The 19,586-nt window shown below is 44.9% G+C and overlaps 1 protein-coding gene across 2 annotated transcripts in view; it reads right to left on the reverse strand.

The window, feature by feature from the left end:
- The window catches only part of GUCY2C (guanylate cyclase 2C), a 76,310-nt gene extending 57,341 nt beyond the window's left edge, over positions 1 to 18,969 (reverse strand). Inside the window, exons 1-3 of one of the 2 annotated variants that reach the window (XM_040235239.1) lie at positions 18,636 to 18,969; positions 4,756 to 4,868; positions 3,007 to 3,071 (exon numbers count right to left, since the gene is read on the reverse strand). In XM_040235239.1, coding sequence (XP_040091173.1) covers positions 3,007 to 3,059 — 53 coding nt within the window. In that variant the 5' untranslated portion in view covers positions 3,060 to 3,071; positions 4,756 to 4,868; positions 18,636 to 18,969. Of the gene's footprint in view, positions 1 to 3,006; positions 3,072 to 4,755; positions 4,869 to 8,984; positions 9,538 to 18,635 lie in introns of those variants that run through there. The other variant, XM_040235238.1, reaches the window with a different exon arrangement.
- Positions 18,970 to 19,586: the final 617 nt, after the last annotated feature.

A 19,586-nucleotide genomic window follows, 5' to 3' on the forward strand; every position in this document is an offset into this window, starting at 1 on the left:
GGAGCCTGGTGGGCTGCCATCTATGGGGTCGCACAAAGTCAGACACGACTGAAGCGACTTAGCAGCAGCAGCAGCATTGAACATATACTACGTTCTAAGCATACTTGTGGCTTGGTTTCCAGGTGGTGCTAGTGGTCACCTCCCAATGCAGGAGACATGAGAGACGTGGGTTCCATCCCTGGTCCCTGGAGGAGGGCATGGCAACCCACTCCAGAATTCTTGCCTAGAGAATCCCATGGACAGAGGAGCCTGGTGGGCTACACTCCATAGGCTTGCAAAGAGTCAGACACGACTGAAGCAACTTAGCCTGCACACACGCACTGCCTTCTCTGGGCTTCCCTGGTGGCTCAGATGGTAAAGAATCTATCTGCAATGAGGGAGACTAGGTTAGATCCCTGGGTCAGAAGATCTCCTGGAGGGTGTGGTAACCCACTTCAGAATTCTTGCCTGGAGAATCCCATGGACAGAGGAGGCTGGTGGGCTACAGTTCATAGAAATGCAGAGTCAGACATGACTGAAGTGACTTAGCACGCACAGGCACACACACACGTGGCTTGGTTACTTTGATTTATTCTAAGATGAGTTTCATCAGGTTGTCCTAACATCTAGGCTAGGACATATGGACTTTGGGGCGTAGGGCTAAGAAAAACAGAAAATGGGCCACCACAGCTATTACAAATGTTGTGAAGCCGAAAAGATGTCCCTGAAATTCCCCTCCATGCACTGCTTTATTTTCAGCTCTTATACCCACTACAGTATTCCTGCCTGGAAAAATCCCATGCACAGAGGAGCCTGGGAGGCCACAGTCCACCGGGTCCCAAAGAGTTGGACACAACTTAGCAACTGAGCACACAGGTGCTTCGGACTACCTTTGAGACAGGCATCACCTGAGGACTTTACGGTTTTCCTTCTCCTGTTCGGCACATGGATCTACTCGTGGTTCCTTAAATATCAGGTCAGTTTAGTTCAGTCGCTCAGTCGTGTCCGACTCCTTGGGACCCCATGGACTGCAGCACCAGGCCTCCCTGTCCATCACCAACTCCCGGAGTCCACCCAAACTCATCTCCTTTGAGTCAGTGATGCCATCCAACCATCTGATCCCAGGTCATCCCCTTTTCCTCCTGCCCTCAATCTTTCCCAGCATCAGGGTCTTTTCAAATGAGTTAGCTCTTCGCATCAGGTGGCCAAAGTATTGCAGTTTCAGCTTCAACATCAGTCCTTCCAGTGAACATTCAGGAATGATCTCCTTTAGGATGTACTGGTTAGATTTCCTTGGACTCCAAGGGACTCTCAAGAGTCTTCTCCAACACCACAGTTCAAAAGCATCAATTCTTTGGTGCTCAACTTTCTTTACAGTCCAACTCTCACATCCATACAGGACTACTGGAAAAACCATAGCCTTGACTAGATGGACCTTTATTGGCAAAGTAATGTCTCTGCTTTTTAATATGCTGTCTAGGTTGGTCATAGCTTTTCTTCCAAGGACCAAGCGTCTTTTAATTTCATGGCTGCAGTCATGCCTTAAACATATCAAGCTTTATTTTCTATCAGGGTCTTTACAAATGCCAGAAATGCTGTGCCCCTGCCTCTTTGCCTGGTTGATTCTTACTGATCCATCAGGTCCTAGATTAAATCTCTTTATCCATCAGGAGAACTTTCTTTGATACCTGACACCAGCTAATCATTTGAGAGAGAATCTGTTTAATCTCTGTCTCCTCCACTAGACTGCAAGCACCATAAAGATGAGGATCACACCTGGCTCGTTCACCTCAGTATCTCTGGGCTACCAAGTTCGTATGAAGATGTTTAATATGTATTTGAGAAAGGAAAACAACATCCCCTTCCATCTTTGGTGGTCTATTAAAGGTTTTCTCTGTGTAGACAAAGAGTGATCTTGATTCAGGGGGAGATGGAACAGAAAGAAAGGCATGTGGGAGGGATTTTTATTGGGGAAGGGTAATCTGGCAGAACAAAGTATTTTGTGGTAGTGAGAATTACACTGCATGAGACAAGAGGGATGGGGGCGATTTTCCCAAAGCCAGAGAAGTATTTTCCCTCTAAAACATACTGGAAGATTTTTCCTTCTAAGTTGATATGGGCACTGTGTAAAGTACTTTAGTATGTTATTCATATAATCCTCAAATAGCACCATGAAATAAGAATCCTACCACTGTTCCTATTCTTACAGACCTAAGGATGGAACAGCGCCCTGCCCGGGCCCTAGGGTGCTTTCCTTTGTGTTTGCGTCTGGGAAGACTTCCCTGGTGGCTCAGACGGTAAAGCGTCTGTCTACAACGCGGGAGACCCGGGTTCGATCCCTGGGTTGGGAAAATCCCCTGGAGAAGGAAATGGCAATCCACTCCAAGACTATTGCCTGGAAAATCCCATGGACAGAGGAGCCTGGTAGGCTACAGTCCACGGGGTCGCAAAGAGTCGGACACGACTGAGCGACCTCACTTCGTATGTCATTTATTCAATTTTCAAATTATCCAAGTTCACTATCTTCCCTAAATCTTGCCAGGACTCTAACTTCATCTCTCGTGCTAAGTCAGTTCAGTATGCCTCTTTGCGACCCCATGGACTCTAGGCTCCTCTGCTCGTGGGCTTCTCCAGGCAAGAACACTGGAGCGGGTTGCCATGTCCTCCCGGGGATCTTCCCGACCCAGGGATCAAACCCAGGTCTCCTGCACTGCAGGCAGATTCTTTACAGACTGAGCCACCAGGGACACTGCAACTTCATCTCTATTCTTCATTTTGCTTCTCATGCTCAGATGTTAGTAACTAAACTGGAACAGCTACTGTCACTCACCCCACACTGAACAAAGGCAGAGTTACCTGGATGAGGGCATGACAGTTATCAGAGAGGCTGCAGAATACAAGGGCCCCACACTGTTGACTGTAGTACCTGAACTAGACTGCTGTTTGATAAATCACTTAAATATTGATGATTTCGTCCTGACTTCAAGTCACAGGGGTGTGAAAACAACAACAAACCAAGCTACTTACTACATTTGGAAGGTGGAATAGGTACACGAGGGCCCCATGAGGACACAGCCCATCTGTTTTTTACTCTGTAGGAGAAAAAACAAACAAACAACTAATCCCTAAAAATAAAACATCAATCAGTGCACAGGAAAGAAGCGGCCAAGGGGGAGGCTCTGAGAAGGCTGGAAAGTGGGCTTTTCTCTCTCATTCTAACATCTCCGAGATGTCTGAGCTGGGAGAGGCTGTGGAAGGAGTGAAGAGAATCCTGCTGAAGCTGTGCTGCCCGAACATGAACCTGGACTCTCTTTATCAAGGGGAGGATGTCCAGTGGCTAGGCACAGGCAGCTGTAACATCAGCAGTGTCTGTAGGCCACGTGGTGAACAGACTAGATTTGGAGGGGCTGTGGAGAGAGAGGGCAAGTTCTGGTTTTAGGGGAAGTGACAAGCAGGGCTGCAGAGAACAAAATGCAGTGTAACTGCTTTGAAGGCTATAGATCTCATATTCCACCCTTTCTCAAGGGGCACCCGAATAGGAATATTCCACCGACGGTGTTGGAGAACCAGGTTACATCTTCCTCTGGAGAGGTACAAAGAGGAGACACACCTTCGCAGAACTGCAAAGTGGAGTGTATTCAATTCTTGCTCACTCCGCACCCTCCACGATTTAAAACAGCGACTGTAATGAACCACGCCTCCTGACATGAGTGTGGCCAATCAGGTTGATTCTATGTTACTGATTAGAGCTTCAGAACCATGCTCTGTGCCCAGCACTCTGCTTTATGAAGGGCTTTTCCCTAGGTTTCTGTCATAGAGGGGCATCTCACAGCTTTCTTGCCTCTAGAGAGCTTGGAACCCTCTTCAGCTCCGTAAAGCTCTGGTTGGGGTTAGGGCTGGGGTTGGGAGGAGGAAGTAGGCAAGGATCTCTCTCTTCCTATTTCTAGGTTTTGACATTACAGTTACTACTTTAAAGTTAGGTTTCAGATTCTGCTCTTAAACAATCAATCTGTGACCATGTATACGGTGATGACTTGCAATAGGTCTCTGGTGTAGGGTTTTGGGGGCCTCCCCGGTCGCTCAGCAGTAAAGAATTCGCCTGCAAGGCAGGAGCCACATGTTCAGTCCCTGAGTTGGGAAGATCCCTGGAGGAGGGCATGGCAACCCAGTCCAGTATTCTTGTCTGGAGAATCCCACGGACAGAGGAGCCTGGCGGGCTACAGTCCACGGGGCCCCAGAGAGTTGGACATGACTGGGCACACATGCACATAAGGCTTTGGAACATATTTTTGTAGTAGGGCACCTCAGGTATTTCTTGAGGGGACACAAAGGCAGATCAGTTAATACCAACACTTAAATTTTTTTTAGACTTTTAAAAACAATTGAAAACAAAATAATCCCCCTCCATACCACTGACTGTGTACAGACAACATAGCTAAGGTGCTCCCTACCTTCCTGGGTTCCTGGAGGGCCCTCTCACTTGGAAAATAGATGGGGAGAGAGTCAGAGCACCCCATCTCCAAATCACTCAGCTGGATAGCTGGAGGCAACGGGGGAGATGCTGGTGGACAAGGGAGATGCTGGTGGACAGGTGGGATGCTGGCGGACAGGTGGGATGCTGGCGGACAGGTGGGATGCTAGCGGACAGGTGGGATGCTGGCAGACAGGTGGGATGCTAGTGGACAGGTGGGATGCTGGCGGACAGGTCAGAGAGCCCAGCCACCATCCCCCCAGGGCAGGAGGGTGAAAGCTGACCCCGCAGAGGCAGGCACTCACTGAAATAGTCCTGAGGAGGTCGAGGCCTTCACAGGTACTGCTCCGGCAGTCACTGGACTTATAAATCACACCTTCTGAATAGATGAAGGTAGCATTCACGGTCACATTGAGGCCTGTTATCCAGAATGAGGGAAAAGAGAAGACTAGTGTTATTTCTCAGTTACGTTTATACTGGCTGTGAGATTTATCTTTTGCCAACTGATGTGGGGTGGGGGTGGCGTGGAATTGTATATCCAGTTTTAAGCCTAGAAATATTTGAGTTCTGAGTTCTTATGTCACTCCCTGTCACTTCTTTCTTATTATTACTTTATGACTTTAGCATATTGTTTTTATTTTTATTTTGGGGCCACGCTGTGTAGCATGTGGGATCTTAGTACCCTGACCAAGGATCAAACTTACACCCCCTGCAGTGGAAGTGTGGAGTCTTTAACTATGGGACCACCGGGGAGGCCTCCAATGAACACTTTTTAGACAATGGGATGGGGACTTCAAATTAAAGCTTAACTTATAAGCAGTTCTTCAGGTGTTGTTTCAACCCTATCCTGCTTGCCATCTGCACACCATACCATGAGATCTAAGTGCTGGGAGGGTGAGGGGGATGTTATAGAATACAGGGTGATCCCAGATGCTTTCTCTCCTATAGAGAGCTTTGAGGATGGGACGGGACCAAAGTGAATTTGGATATGGGCTCTGGAGTCTAGGAAAGGGACCCTCTCAGCACATAAGAGCATGTGGAGGGTATGGACCAGGTATGGGACACGCGGAGGGTATGGACCAGGTGGAGGGTAGGACCAGGTGGGGGGTATGGGCCAGGTGAGGGGTATGGACCAGGTGGGGGGTATGGGCCAGGTTGAGGCCATGGCACATACAACCTTGGGAAGTTGATTTCCTAAGACTGAAGGAATCTTGTTTTAAAGTTTTCCACGAAGTCCTGTGTATTCTTCCAAACCCACAAAGCTTTCCTAAGTACTCGGGGAAAATATTGCTCTCTTCCACTTGGACATCACCAACATTTGAACTCTTTCTATTGCTCAAGTTAGCCCTTAAGTATACGGTCTTAGAATTTTCCAGAACATCAGTGTTTAATTAAGCTTAGACCATGAATCCATCTTTCCTTCACAAGCTGCATTTCTTGAGTTTACTATGCATGACCATCCATCTGACAAAATGCATCATCAGTTGCAGAAATCTGGGCCTCAGTTTACTCTTTCACCGCCCCCACCTTCTGATCCTCCTCTTACTGAGTCCATGCAAAGGCCTCTCACCATTACTGACTCTGTTTTACAAATGAGATGACTGAACTTACAATCAACGACTCGCTCAGTGTCACTCAACTAGTAAATGATGGAGCAGAAGTGCAAATTCGGGTAATGTGAGTTCAGAGGTCAATATCTGAGCAACACACTGCGCTGTTTATTTTATGTGCAGGGTAACGTGTTCTGCTAACAGCAGCAAGAGCGTGGCAACAACACATCAACGTCCTTGACAAGAACAACAGCAAGAGTGCCCACAACAAACACAACGGCCATTCAGCGAGTGCACAGTACGGATCAGTCGGCAAATTAAGTGCTTTACGTGAATCTCATTTAATTCACACCATACTCACCAGAGGAAACTATTTACTATGACTTTATAGGTGAAGGAAGTGAAGCTCGGAAAATTTAAGCATAACTTGCTCGAGGTCACAGGTGATAAACGGTTGGATAAAAGGCTGCAACGTGATCGGCCTCTGACTCCAAACCTCTGCTTCTAACCACAATGTTCCACCACTTTACTTTAATGAGCGAGTTAGTTCATGGTGGGTAAAGCTCTTACAGTGGCGACACAATACACTGTGGAATCAGACAGATACAGGTTTGACTCCTACTTCAAAGAGACAACTTGTATGACTTCAGCAAAGTTATTAAGCCTCTGCTGTGAAACAGTGTCAGCAATGCTGACTGCACAGAGCTGTGGTGAGTAAAGAGATGATATATCTTACCTAGCACCTGTGTGTGTGTGCTAAGTTGCTTCAGTCCTGTCTGACTCTTTGAGACCCCATGGACTGTAGCCCGCCAGGCTCCTCTGTCCATGGAATTCTCCAGGCAAGAATCCTGGAGTGCGCTGGATGCCTTCCTCCAGGGGATCCTCCCGACCCAGGGATCGAACCCGCATCTCTTACATCTCCTGCTTTGGCAGACGGGTTCCTTACCACTAGAGCCACCTGGGAAGCCCCACCAAGCACCTGACAGGTACTCAAAAAACAAGAACACCGAGCCCAGGTAGATCAAGAGAAATAGGTCACAAAGAGAGAAAGCTCTGGAAAACGGACACCAATTTGGGTCTTCGGACTTCAAATCAAATGTTCTTTCTACTACACCACACTGCCCATAGAAGGGGGTTTTATTAAGTGACCTCCTAGTTACGTTACAGCTCTAGACAAGATCCATCCATTTACATCTGAATCTGGTCTCAGACAGGGTTGAAGAAGTGTATATTTACAGAAGACAGTTATCACACATCCATGATGTATGACAACTACTGCTGCTATTGACACAGAATTTTAACTAAAGAAAATTGAGACATTCTCTCCTTAGAGGATGTATCCTCATCCATAAATAACCATTAAGTTGTATGAAACAGTCGCTGACTCAGTAATCACAATTGTGGCAATCTCCTCTCAAAGCATGGGAGGATGGTAAAACAATGTATGTGAAAATGTTTACTGTCCTGAGCGCTAAGTTGCTTCAGCTGTGTCCAACTCTGTGTGACCTTATGGACTGCAGCCCGCCAGGCTCCTTGGTCTGTGGAATTCTCCAACTGGAGTGCATCGCCATGCCTTCCTCCAGGGGATCCTCCCGACCCAGGGATCGAACCCACATCTCTTACATCTCCAGCATTGGCAGGCGGGTTCTTTACCACTGAGCCACCTGGGAAGTTATTGCAGCAGCTTTTAAATAATCATGAGAAACTAAAAAACAATGGAATATCCCACTGTAGGGAATTACCAGATGATCTGGAAGGGTATCTAAGAGATACAGGACATCCATTCACATGATAAATGAAGATTAAGCAACTCCAAGAAAGCCACTTGTAGAATAACGTGAAATGAAGAAGGTCAGAAAAGTGTTTGTGTGCTGTAGCGACTCCAACGATGTTCTTAACAACAAGAAACTTGGAAGCACATGAAAAGAATCTGGAAATATCCAGGTGACTGGAAATTATCAGGGGTGATAACTTTCTCTTTATCATACATGTTTTACCTAATGTTATAATTTATTTTAATAATTAAGAGATATACACAAACTAGTATAGATAGGATGGATTAATAACAAGGTCCTGCTGTATAGCACAAGGAACTATATTCAATATTCTCTGACAAACCACAATGGAAAAGAATAGGAGAAAAAAATATATATATATAAACAACTGAATCATTCTGCTGTACACCAGAAATTAATACAACACTGTAAATCAACTATACTTCAATAAAACATAAAAAATAATTTTCTCATCCCCCTAAAACAGGAATAAAATAAAGGACTGTTACACTGAATTTGGGGCTTCCCTGGTGGCTCAGATAATAAAGAATATGCCTACAATGCAGGAGACAGCTTCAGTCCCTGGGTGGGGAAGATCCCCTGGAGAAGTGCATGAAAACCCACTTCAGTATTCTTGCCTGGAGAATCCTCATGGACAGAGGAGCCTGGAAGGCTACAGTCCATGGGGTCACACCAGTCAGACACAACTGAAGGGATTTAGCATGCATACACTGACTTTGATTGTAAATTTATCACATCAACTGCATCTTATAAGAATCGCCACCAGAGATGCAAAGAGAGAATAGATGGATTAAAAATCTTCATCAAAGACTCAGCATCGGTAGGAATTTTATTCGATTCATCTTCTTGATAGACAACCCTGTGAAATCTCAAGTCCAGACCAAATCCTGTCTCTGAGATGATGCAGATGGAATCACAAGGCCCTGACACTCAGTAGTAAATCCAGTTTTATTTGGGGGCATTTCACTGCTGCAAACACCTGGGTTGGACCCATTATTAGAGCAGAATGTATCATGAGTGAACTCACTGAGGTAGGGCTCAAATCCTTCTTTCTGAAGATCTACTGCCTCGAAAGAGAGAAGGGCCCTTAGAGGAGGCTGGGTGATCAGGCAAAGAATGCGAGGTCTTCACTTAGCAGCACCCTGGCTCCAGAGGAGGTAACGGAGAATTCTGTTACCGTATTCTTACCGGCTTCAAGCAGACGCTGCCTCACGATTTTCACTCCCTCCTTCACCACCTCTTCCAAGCTGTCCAGGGACTCTGGGAAGGCCGAGTTGTTCATCATCAGGACGCTGATCTCGTAGCTGCCGTCCTGGCAGTTCCGACTCACGTGGGAGGTCCAGAACGGCAGCCCCGGCCGGAGGAGCAGTGACCACACAGCCAAGGCCAACAGTGGCACCTTCATGACCTCCCTCGCCTCAGCACCATGCTCCTCGGGCTCGCTGGCTTCACTCGGGGCTCTCAAGGAGGCAGGAGCTCCAGCCCGACAGCCTGTCGCCGGGTCCCTCAGTCCACTCTTCCCCACGCTTCTCCCTGGTCACCCCACCGGTCACGTGGACCGTAGGAGACAGCCTGCCTGCCGGCAATCAGCAGCTACATTATAGTGGGAGATAAACCAAAGTTCACTCTGTGTGTTTGCTCACAGAAAGGTCAGAGTTATAAACGGGGAGATTACCTGTGCCTCACCCAATTAAAAAACATCAATTGGTGACACATCACTGAGAAAAGGGGAAAAGAGGAAGAGGGCGGTATTGCACACACCGAAAACGCTTTGGAAATGGAAAATAAAGGTCAAAGTGTTTAAGGCAAGCACAAATATGAAGGGTTATTAGCTTTTAGCTTACAGCTGCACACTGAAACCAAATTAGGACAATCTGCGTTTCAGTCACCCAAGTCAGCAACTACTATTGAGACCTGACTCTCTGTGAGGCATTGGCAGCCATGAATGATATGGATACATTGATGTCTTCATGGAACCTGCATTCTGGTGGGGAAGACAAAGATTAAATAAGTCATTATGAATAACTAAACTCAGTAATCAAAAACAGTGCAGAGTGCCACGGGAGCACACGACCAGTTGTTGATGTTGTTCAGTCCTTAAGTCCTATCTGACTTTTTCCATCCCCATGCCAGGCTTCCCTGTCCTTCACTATATCCCGGAGTTTGCTCAAACTCATGTCCATTGAGTTGGTGATGCCACCCAACCAACTCATCTTGTCACACCCTTCTCCTCCTGACCTCAATCTTTCCCAGCATCAGAGTCTTTTCCAATGAGTCAGCTTTTTTAATCAGGTGGCCAAAGTACGGGAGTTTCAGCTTCAGCATCAGTCCCTCCAAACAATATTCATGGTTGATTTCCTTTAGGATTGCCTGATTGATCTCCTTGCTGTCCAAAGGACTCTCAAGAATCTTCTCCAGCACTAGTTTGAAGGCATCAATTCCTTGGTGCTCAGCCTTCTTTATGGTCCAACTCTCACAAGTAGTACAAGACTACTGGAAAAACCATAGCTTTGACTGCACGGACCTTTGTTGGCAAAGTGATATCTCTGTTTTTTAATACACTGTCTAGGTGTGTCATAGCTTTCCTTTCAAGGAGCGTCTTTTAATTTCATGGCTGCATGACAGATTAACCTAACCTATTCTGGAGAGTCAAGCATGCTTCCCTGAGGAGGTGTCCTTTGAGCTGAGCCTTGAAGGATGAACAGGAGTTAGCTGAATGGAAGAGAAGGAGAGAATGTGGGCAGGGGCAGAGCTTGTGCAAAGACCCAGAAGCAAGATGTGGCACGGATGCTTAAGGAACTGAAAGAGATACAGTATGACTGGAGTGAAGAAAGCTAGTCCCGTGCAATAAAGAATGCCAGAGGAGTAGGCAAGGGTAAGCCAGGGAGTTTTCTGTAAACCATTGACTTTGGAACTTTAATCAACAAGGGAATGGATAAAAAAAGAGGTGGTACATATACACAATGGAATGTTACTCAGCCATAAAAAGAAATGAAATTGTTCCATTTGCAGAAACATGGATGAACCCAGAGTCTGTCATACAGAGTGAAGTTAAGTCAGAAAGAGAAACACAAATATCGTATATTAATGCATACACGCAGAATCTAGAAAAATGGTATGTACTCAGTAGTTTCAGCCGTGTCCAACTCTTTGTAACCCTATGGACTGTAGCCCACCAGGCTCCTCTGTCCATGGGATTCTCCAGGCAAGAATACTGGAGCGGGTTTCCATTTCCTCCTCCAGGGGATCTTCCTGACCCAGGGCACAAACTCTAATCGCTTGCATTCCCTGCATTAGCAGGCGGGTTCTTTACCAGTAACTCCACCTGGGAAGCTTGAGAAAAACAATACAGATGAACTTATTTGCAAAGGAGAAACAGACCCAGACGTAGAAAACAAACATGTGGATACCAAGGAGGGAAGACAGGTAGCAAAGCCAGTCTACAGACAGTGGGTTGTGGTGAAGGGAAATACAGTGTTTATTACAGGTGCCAGGCAAGAACAACAAGCAGCTAATGCTCAAAGACCAAAACTTCCCGATAGTCTTCAGGGAAAGGATTTTAACGACAGCGTTGGGGTGAGGGTTGCAGGGTGTGTGATTAGCTCATGGACACTTTTCTTACGGGTAGAAGGTTGACATAGTGGCATTTCAGGAATCTCAATCATGCATTTTCCAGCTCCAACCAGGCTAGGATCTACATGTTTAGGGTCAGTAGTTTCCACCTAAGTCGGGGGCTTGTCTGGTTTCTCTAAAAAATAACTTAAGGATGTGTGTCAGACACTGTTATGTTTTTCTCGAGGAGAACTAGGACTTTATGATCCCATGCTTCAGTTTTACTTATTGCTCAAGTTGTTATCACCTTCCTCACTTGACTGACTCTTCTTAGCTCCTGCTTTTGCCCCTTCTTCAATGATTGGTTGCTTGAGTCTGTTTTCTCAAACAGGCCAGGGAAACTACGGGTTTTTTTTTTTTTTTCTAAAGGTAGGAAAGGGGAATACAGAAGGGTCTGCAATGAGGAAGGCACTGCAGGGCTCTGCTCAGATTCATATATACAAGTATATTTCTAGACTTGTGTCTGGAAGATGAGATTGTTTATGTATGATTGTTTAATAATTCTGAAGGAGGTGAGTCATCGGCTGAGAATGAAAGGAGAGCTGGGCTAGTCCGAGGCTTGAGAAGGGAGGGACTTGAAAAGTTACCACGATGAGTGAGAGAAGAGACTGATAAGAGGTGTGTCCTAAGGTTGTTTGGCGGTGGTGAGTAGGGAGACAAGGAGATGAGTGACCAAATCTATGGTGGTCCTACTCAGCCTAGATTTATGATTTTCTCCAGCCATGCTGAGCTGCTCTAGAACAGGTATAGCAAAGGGAATGGCGGGGCTTAAACTGGAGTTTTTCTAGGTACGTGCAATGAAAGAACAAATGGATTAAAAAAAAAAAAATGAAGGAAGCCAAAATAGTGGGGAGATGGACTACAGGATCTAAACTGAATTTAAAGACTGAAGTGCATGCAGGAGGGGAGTGAGGGAAAGCCATAAAGAAGAAGTTTGAGGGAATTCCCTGGTGATCCAGTGGTTAGGACTCAGGGCTTTCACTACAGAGAGGCAGGGCTCAATTCTTGGTCAGGGAACTAAGATCCCGCATGCCATGCTGCTGCTGCTGCTAAGTTGCTTCAGTCGTGTCTGACTCTTAGTGACCCCACAGACTGCACTACCAGGCTCCTCCGTCCATGGGATTCTCCAGGCAAGAGTACTGGAGTGGGGTGCCATTGCCTTCTCTGGCATGCCACGAGGCAAAGCCAAAAAAAAAAACAGAAACAAAACACAACAACAACAGAGAGAGAGAGAGAGAGAGAAGGGGCTTGAAGGGTACAGTAGTGAGGCAGAACAGGTGGAAAGGGGACAAGTGAAATAAACATTTGGAAGGGTACAGTCTGCCATTAAAGGGCGGGCTTTCTGCATTACTGATTCGAGCAGTTCAAGGTGGCTGAGAGCAGGGGAGGGAAAATGTCTCTAAACAGAGGAGCTCAAGGAACTCAGAGTCCAGTCTGTTAGACAGTCACCTCCTGGGTATGAAAATCAACCAGACTGATGGCAGGCCCTTACTGGAGAGGAATCTTCTAGGGAGAACAACCAGGTCTTCAGTAATGATGGTGGTTGACAAAAAGGGAGAGTGTGTATTGTGGCTGATGATACGGGCCTCAAGGGAACAGAGGTAGGTGTTTTTTTTTTTTAATTTTAAATTATGAGGTATATCATACATGTTAAGGCATATCTGCAATAAACATATACCAATTAAAAGAACAATAAAATGAACACTCACTTATATACATTATAGCCTATAAAACATTACTAGAGTCTTTGTACCACTCTGCACCCCATTCCTAACACATTACCCTCCTTCTCTCAATCTAGCCTGCAGGTGTACAGTAGAGTTTATGAAGCGATAAAGGGTACTGAGGCACTTATTGATTATGGTGTAGCAATATGGGGATGACAAAATGCTAGGAGGTAGGACATCAGGGCTTCCCTGGTGGTCCAGTGGTTAAGGGTCCGCCTTGCAATGCAAGGGACCCTGGTTCTATTCCTGGTCCTGGAAGATCCTGCATCTGAGCCCACGTGCGCGAGTACTGAAGCCCGAGTGCTTAGAGCCCGTGCTCTGTAACAAGAGAGGCCACCGCAGTGAGAAGCCCCCGCTTGCTGCAACTAGAGGAAGCCTGCAGGCAGCAACAAAGACCCAGTGCAGCCAAAAATAACTAAACACATGAAAGTTAAGATGTAACACCGGGTGTCCATGTTTGAGGGGATGACTGATGTGGAATAAGGTGGGTTCAATCCTAGTGTCTCCTGGAGGGAGAATGGCAGATGCTCAGACTTCAGAGGAGTCAGCTTTGATTCAGAAGGAAGGCACTGGGGTTATTTTATAAGGTGGGTGGAGTAGGTGGTAATGAGTGACTGACGGTGGTCAGGAGTAGGCACCCCTGGAGACTTTTAGTGGACATCAGGAAGAATGAAACAGGAGGCTGCAGAGAGGCACATGGCCATCACAAGGCTGATTAACCTTTGCTACAGGTAACAATTTTATGTGATGCACATTGGGTGGCCAAGCATGGACTCAAACCTGATTATCTAACTGTTAATTTGTTGCTATTCCCATTTCCTGGGGTAGGAGAAAAAGTAGACTGTTTTTTTCTATTTCATCGCAAACTGCAAATATGAAAAAAAGCCATGTCAAGGGATGGAGGAAGTAGTAACTGTCAGGTGCTTTTAATTCAGATGTGAAGACAAAAGGCAGATACAGTTCTGGGAATCCTCTGATTAGGGCATGAAACCAGGAAAAGATTCTCAAAAGGGAAGGAACAAGATAACATTCCTTCCTGGACCCTTTAAGGTAAAAATCATACGTCTTCTTTACATTGCAAAACTATTGGCATGTAGATCATGATTAAAGGGAGGGAGGTTCTGCTGGGAAAGTTTCAAGGGTCAAAAGCAAATATTGAACATCGAGTTGGCAGATTTATGAGGTGCACTTTACAATAGAACACAAAAGCCCTAAAGATATGAGAAAAAAAAAGAGGGAAACTATTTCACGTGGGAAGGAGCAGCTGAGCAGGTCACCTGCATGTGCCACTCTTTCATTTCTGACAACACTTTGGGTCTCTTTTGTATGTTTCCCATTAAGATCCCCTGCTCACTATTGAAACCCTTAGCATCGCTACATTCCGTAGCAGTCTTAGGCTTCCTCTGTCGCTTACTGAAGTGGAGATGCAAAAATGAGTTGTTCAAAAAGGATTTTATGAACTAATGTAACTGATAAAACTAAAACATGAAAGCTTTTTAAAAAATAAGCACAAAAGTAAACATTCTGATTTGAACTTGTTGAGGAAAGCTGGCTATAATAAAGTACTTCTCTTTTTTCCAGTGTTATTGAGAAATAGCTCACATACATCACTATATAAGTTTAAGGCATACAGCATGATGGTTTGCTTTATGTTTGTTGTGAAATGATTATAATAGGTTCAACTAATACCCATCTTGTCATATACAGACAATGAAAAGAGGGAAAAAATGAAAACATTCTCCTTGTGATGAGAACCCTTAGAATTTACTCTCTTCACAGCCTTCCATCAATACAGCAGTGTCAGCCGTATTTCTGAACCTATGATTTAATAGACTCACAGATTAGCTGAAATACACCCTGAATGCCTACAGCCCACTGGACGTGAGTACTTCTGCTTCCTCCAATCAAGTCATTTGTTTACCAAGGGTCTGTTGTGTTTGTGCCCAAATTTGCCAAAGTGATAAAGACTCCACCTGCTAATGAAGGAGACACGGGTTCAATCCCTGGGTCAGGAAGATCTCCTGGAGTAGGAAATGGCAACCCACTCCAGTATTCTTGCCTGGGAAATCCCATGGACAGAGGAGCTTGGTAGGTTACAGTCCACGGGGTTGCAAAACAGTGGGATGTGACCTATCGACAACAACAACAAACCTGATAAAATAACTTTAAAACTGTTGAAAATTTTAAGCAAAGACAAATTACTAAGAAAATAGCTGTGGAAAGACTGCTATAAAACACAGGAAAATAACAAAGAAACCTAACAAACACTTTGTCCCCGGAGAGCTTGTCAATTACCTTAAACATGTAATACCAAAAGTAGTATTAAGATGCATTTTGTTTAAGAAATCTGATATAGCGGGGAGGGAAAAATTGGGAATTTGAGATTAACAGATACATACTATTATATATGAAATAAAATAACAAGGACCTACTGTATAGAACAGGGAACTATATTCAATATCTTACAATAACATAATGGAAAAGAATCTGAAAAAGAATATATATATACACACATATATATATATACTCACACACATAACTGAATCACTTTTCTGCAAAGCAACTATACTTTAATTTAAAAAAAAAAGAAAGAAAGAAAGCTGATACACAGGTTCAATCTAAGGACTAAGGTTCAAAGAAAATTACCTGGCCTGATATCAACCAGTGGGAGAATAAACAAACATGAATATGTTTTAAGATTTAAAAAACAACAACTTTTAAGGTATAAATAAAAAATTTTAAATGATTTCTACTTTACTGTCTTTTCCTGTGGAGGAAATACTTACTGGTCCTATTCACACAGTATAACACGATGCCAATTGGGTTCAGGTAACTAAAAGTCTACACGGTTTTGTTGAGTACTCAAGAGTTAAGATAGCTCAGATGGTAAAGGATCTGCCTGCAATGCAGGAGACCTGGGTTTGATCCCTGGTTTCAGGAGATCCCTTGGAGAAGTGAATGGCAACCCACTCCAGCATTCTGGCCTGGAGAATTCCATGGACAGAGGAGCTTGACAGGCTACAGTTCATGGGGTCGAAAAGAGTCGGACATGACAGAGAGACTAACATTTTCACTTAAGTGTGTTTGGTTATGCAAACCTTCTGAGTTAGGCACAGAGAAACGTAAACGGCTTGATATAATAAAATGAGGAAATGTGAAGTTCCCAGGGCTAACCCAGGAACAAGGGAATGAGGAGAGATGCAAAGTTAAAATGAAAGAAACGGGAGTTATGTATTGGGTTGGCCAAAAAGTTCGTTTGGGTTTTAAGTAACACTGTACAGAAAAATCTGAATGAAATTTTTGGTCAACCCAGTAGAAAGAAATGGCCAACGTGATGGGGACTGAAGACTCTTCAGAACAAGGATATATAAAACACATAAGAGGTTGCAGGTTGCTTGTCTTTTCCTTAAGGAAAAGATGCCTAACTCCATCCATACAATAGATTATTTATTGAACCCCCTAAACTGTCTCAGCATTGGAGTTACACAAATGAACCCCTTTCTGCCTTCATGATAATTGTATTCTAGCAGGAATTTAAAACTGGTAAGCATGAGACAGAGTGCTCAGGGCTGGTGCACTGGGATGACCCTGAGGAATGGGATGGGGAGGGAGGTGGGAGGGGGGTTCAGGATTGGGAACACATGTATACCCATGGCTGATTCATGTCAATGTATGGCAAAAACCACTACAATATTGTAAAGTAATTAGCCTCCAATTAAAACAAATAAAAAATAAAATAAAACTGGTAAAACTGGGTGAAAGTTCCTCAGTTGTGTCTGACTCTTTGGGACCCCATGGGCTGTAGCCTGCCAGGCTTCTCTGTCCACGGGATTTTCCAGGCAAGAATACTGGAGCGGTTTGCCATGCCCTCCTCCAGGGGACTTCCCGACCCAGGGATCGAACTCAGGTCTCCCACACTGTAGGCAGATTCTTTACCATCTGAACCACCCGGCAAGCCCACTGTGTAACTCTTCCCAAACCTTCAGTCAAGTCTGTGGCAGACACCACTTGCCTAACCTCTGGGAATTATGGACAAGTGCTCACATCTGTGTCTAGATGGATGGGGCAAGAACAGGAATGGGATGGCTAAGTGATTCTCAGAAGTAGCAATCTCAAGTCAGAGATGATCATGGTAGTTTAAGTCTTCAGGGCTTGATGAAATACTGGGGAGTATTTTTGGACTTTCTACAAGGATGAGATAAGAGTCAAAGTCATCTTATGTAGATTTCCAGGTCGGGTAACCCAACTGACACTCGAATCACTATTGTACACTAGGGCTGAATAGCTAAATTCAGCACCAGCGCCTGGGCGCTTCAGGCTGACAAGTTTGTTTCTTTTCCTGGTTCCCGTTCCAAAAGAAATGCTATTTAATCCTTGAGCAATGTTTTCTGCGGGACTTCCCAGGTGGTGCTAGTGGTAAAGTGCCCACCTGCCAATGCAGGTAGACGTAAGAGACGCTAGTTCCATCCCTGGGTCGGGAAGATCTCCTGGAGGAGGGCATGGCAACCCTCTCCAGTATTCTTGCCTGGAGAAGCCCATGGACAGAGTAGTCTGGTGGGCTACAGTCCACAGGGTCACAAAGAGTCAGACACGACTGAGCGACTTAGCACACAGAGTCTTCTCCCTCCTTCCCCAGCCCATTTTGTATAGTCTTCTTATGTGCTCAGGAAAGGCTAGAGTAGATGATTGTTATATACTTGCAGGGGCAGCTGGAATTCTGTTCAGTTTCCCAGCGACTCTTGCATTACCTCCTGGGACCAGGTGGCTATGTTTACATACTAAGGGAAATATGCGTTGGAGACAGCAGTAATGCATCTCAATTGTCATAAAGATCCCCGTGCTCTGGAAATAACTTTGTTTGTTTTCTCTTACCTCCAACACACAGAAGGAAACAGACCCTAGGCTGCCAAAGAGTGGATATTGGGTTGACAAGTCAATTCTGAAAAAGGAACTCTGTATTCTCCTGTGGAGAAGTCAGAGGTTACTCTTCCCCACCCCTACCCGCCCCCATTCCCTCCCTTCAAGGGCAGCTGAAGAATTACTTCCTCATAATTATATGGGTTAAAATAATAGCTTGGGAAAGAAGAAAAAAAAAAACTGATCAGTTCCTTGAAGTGTAAACTTCTTACAAATAGAGTAATTGCCAGTTTTGTTTACTGATGCTTCTCTAGGTAGTAGGAAATGTCAGGCAAGCATTTAAACAACAGAATTGTGTATCTAGAGGTAAAGAAGAGCTTCTTTGAGTCTCAGGAGGCAGTCTGATATTCTTAAACAAAAAAAACAAACCCACAAAACTTGAAGCTGGATTTGAATCATGTCTCAGACCTTTGTGACATGAACTTGGGCAGATTACCTACATTTGTTGATCTTCAGTTTTATTATAAGATAAATTTAATTTCTATTCTAGCCCAGAAGGCTGAGCTGTGACCCTTGGTGGCGTCTGGACGTGGATAGGTGTGCCAGGTGATGGATGGGATTTGTCCAGACAATAGTCACTCACCTGGAGTTCAACAGTCACACCATAAGTGATTCATTCTCAGGGAAACAGCCAAGCAACACTTGCCAGATTATTCAAGCCCATCTCCAATCCAGTCCATACATGCAGACCTTAGTTCAGAAGAGAAAAAGACCTGGAATAAAAAACTAAAAGCACCTGATGTACAGCTCAGTAGAATACTGAGTCACAGATATAACTGCCCAGGGGCTCTCTAACAGGCTCCCTCACACAGAGCAGAGGAATGTTGTTCTTCACTTGATCCAAAGTTGGCAGCATGTTTCAGAGCTTTGAGAGTCCTCGCCAAACGCCTGGGGCTATGGGAGCTGTTGCTGCCCCCACTGGGGGACTTCAGTGCATGAGCAGACTGTAGCCGCCAGGGGGCAGAATCCACTGCAGACCCTCATGTCCATAGGACTAATAGACTTCCTGGACAATATTCAGGACATGCCTGGCAAGTTCCAGAAATACAAGAGCTCCAACAAATGAAAATTAAGTTTCTACTAACTATTCTGTTAAGTTTCTAGTAACTACTGTTATTATGAACTTTGCAGAGTCTTGTATGGGGAAGTCTGGTTTAATTAAAGCAGAAAATGATGTTATGAAGTTCCCGGCACCTCGTCGGCTTCCCTGGTGGCTCAGCTGGTCAGGAATCTGCCTGCAATGCAGGAGACCCCAGTTCAGTTCCTGGGTTGGGAAGGTTCCCTGGAGAAGGGATAGGCTACCTACTCCAGTATTCAGGGGGTAACCTAGTTAGTGGTTGATATTCCTGGATGCCATTCTCTAGATGGCAGGATCAACTGCTTCTTCCTTTGTGCTATTTTGTGTATAGTAGGTATATCTTCTCTAACTTTAACTGAAATTAATTGAATTGAAAAAGCTAAGTATACAACAATTTCACTTTATTAGAAAAGAGTGGTAGTGGAAAGAAATTTCAGTTGTATTCAAGAAATAACT

This window comes from Oryx dammah, unplaced genomic scaffold (assembly GCF_014754425.2).
Source record: "Oryx dammah isolate SB20612 unplaced genomic scaffold, SCBI_Odam_1.1 HiC_scaffold_29, whole genome shotgun sequence".
Classification (NCBI taxonomy): domain Eukaryota; kingdom Metazoa; phylum Chordata; class Mammalia; order Artiodactyla; family Bovidae; genus Oryx; species Oryx dammah.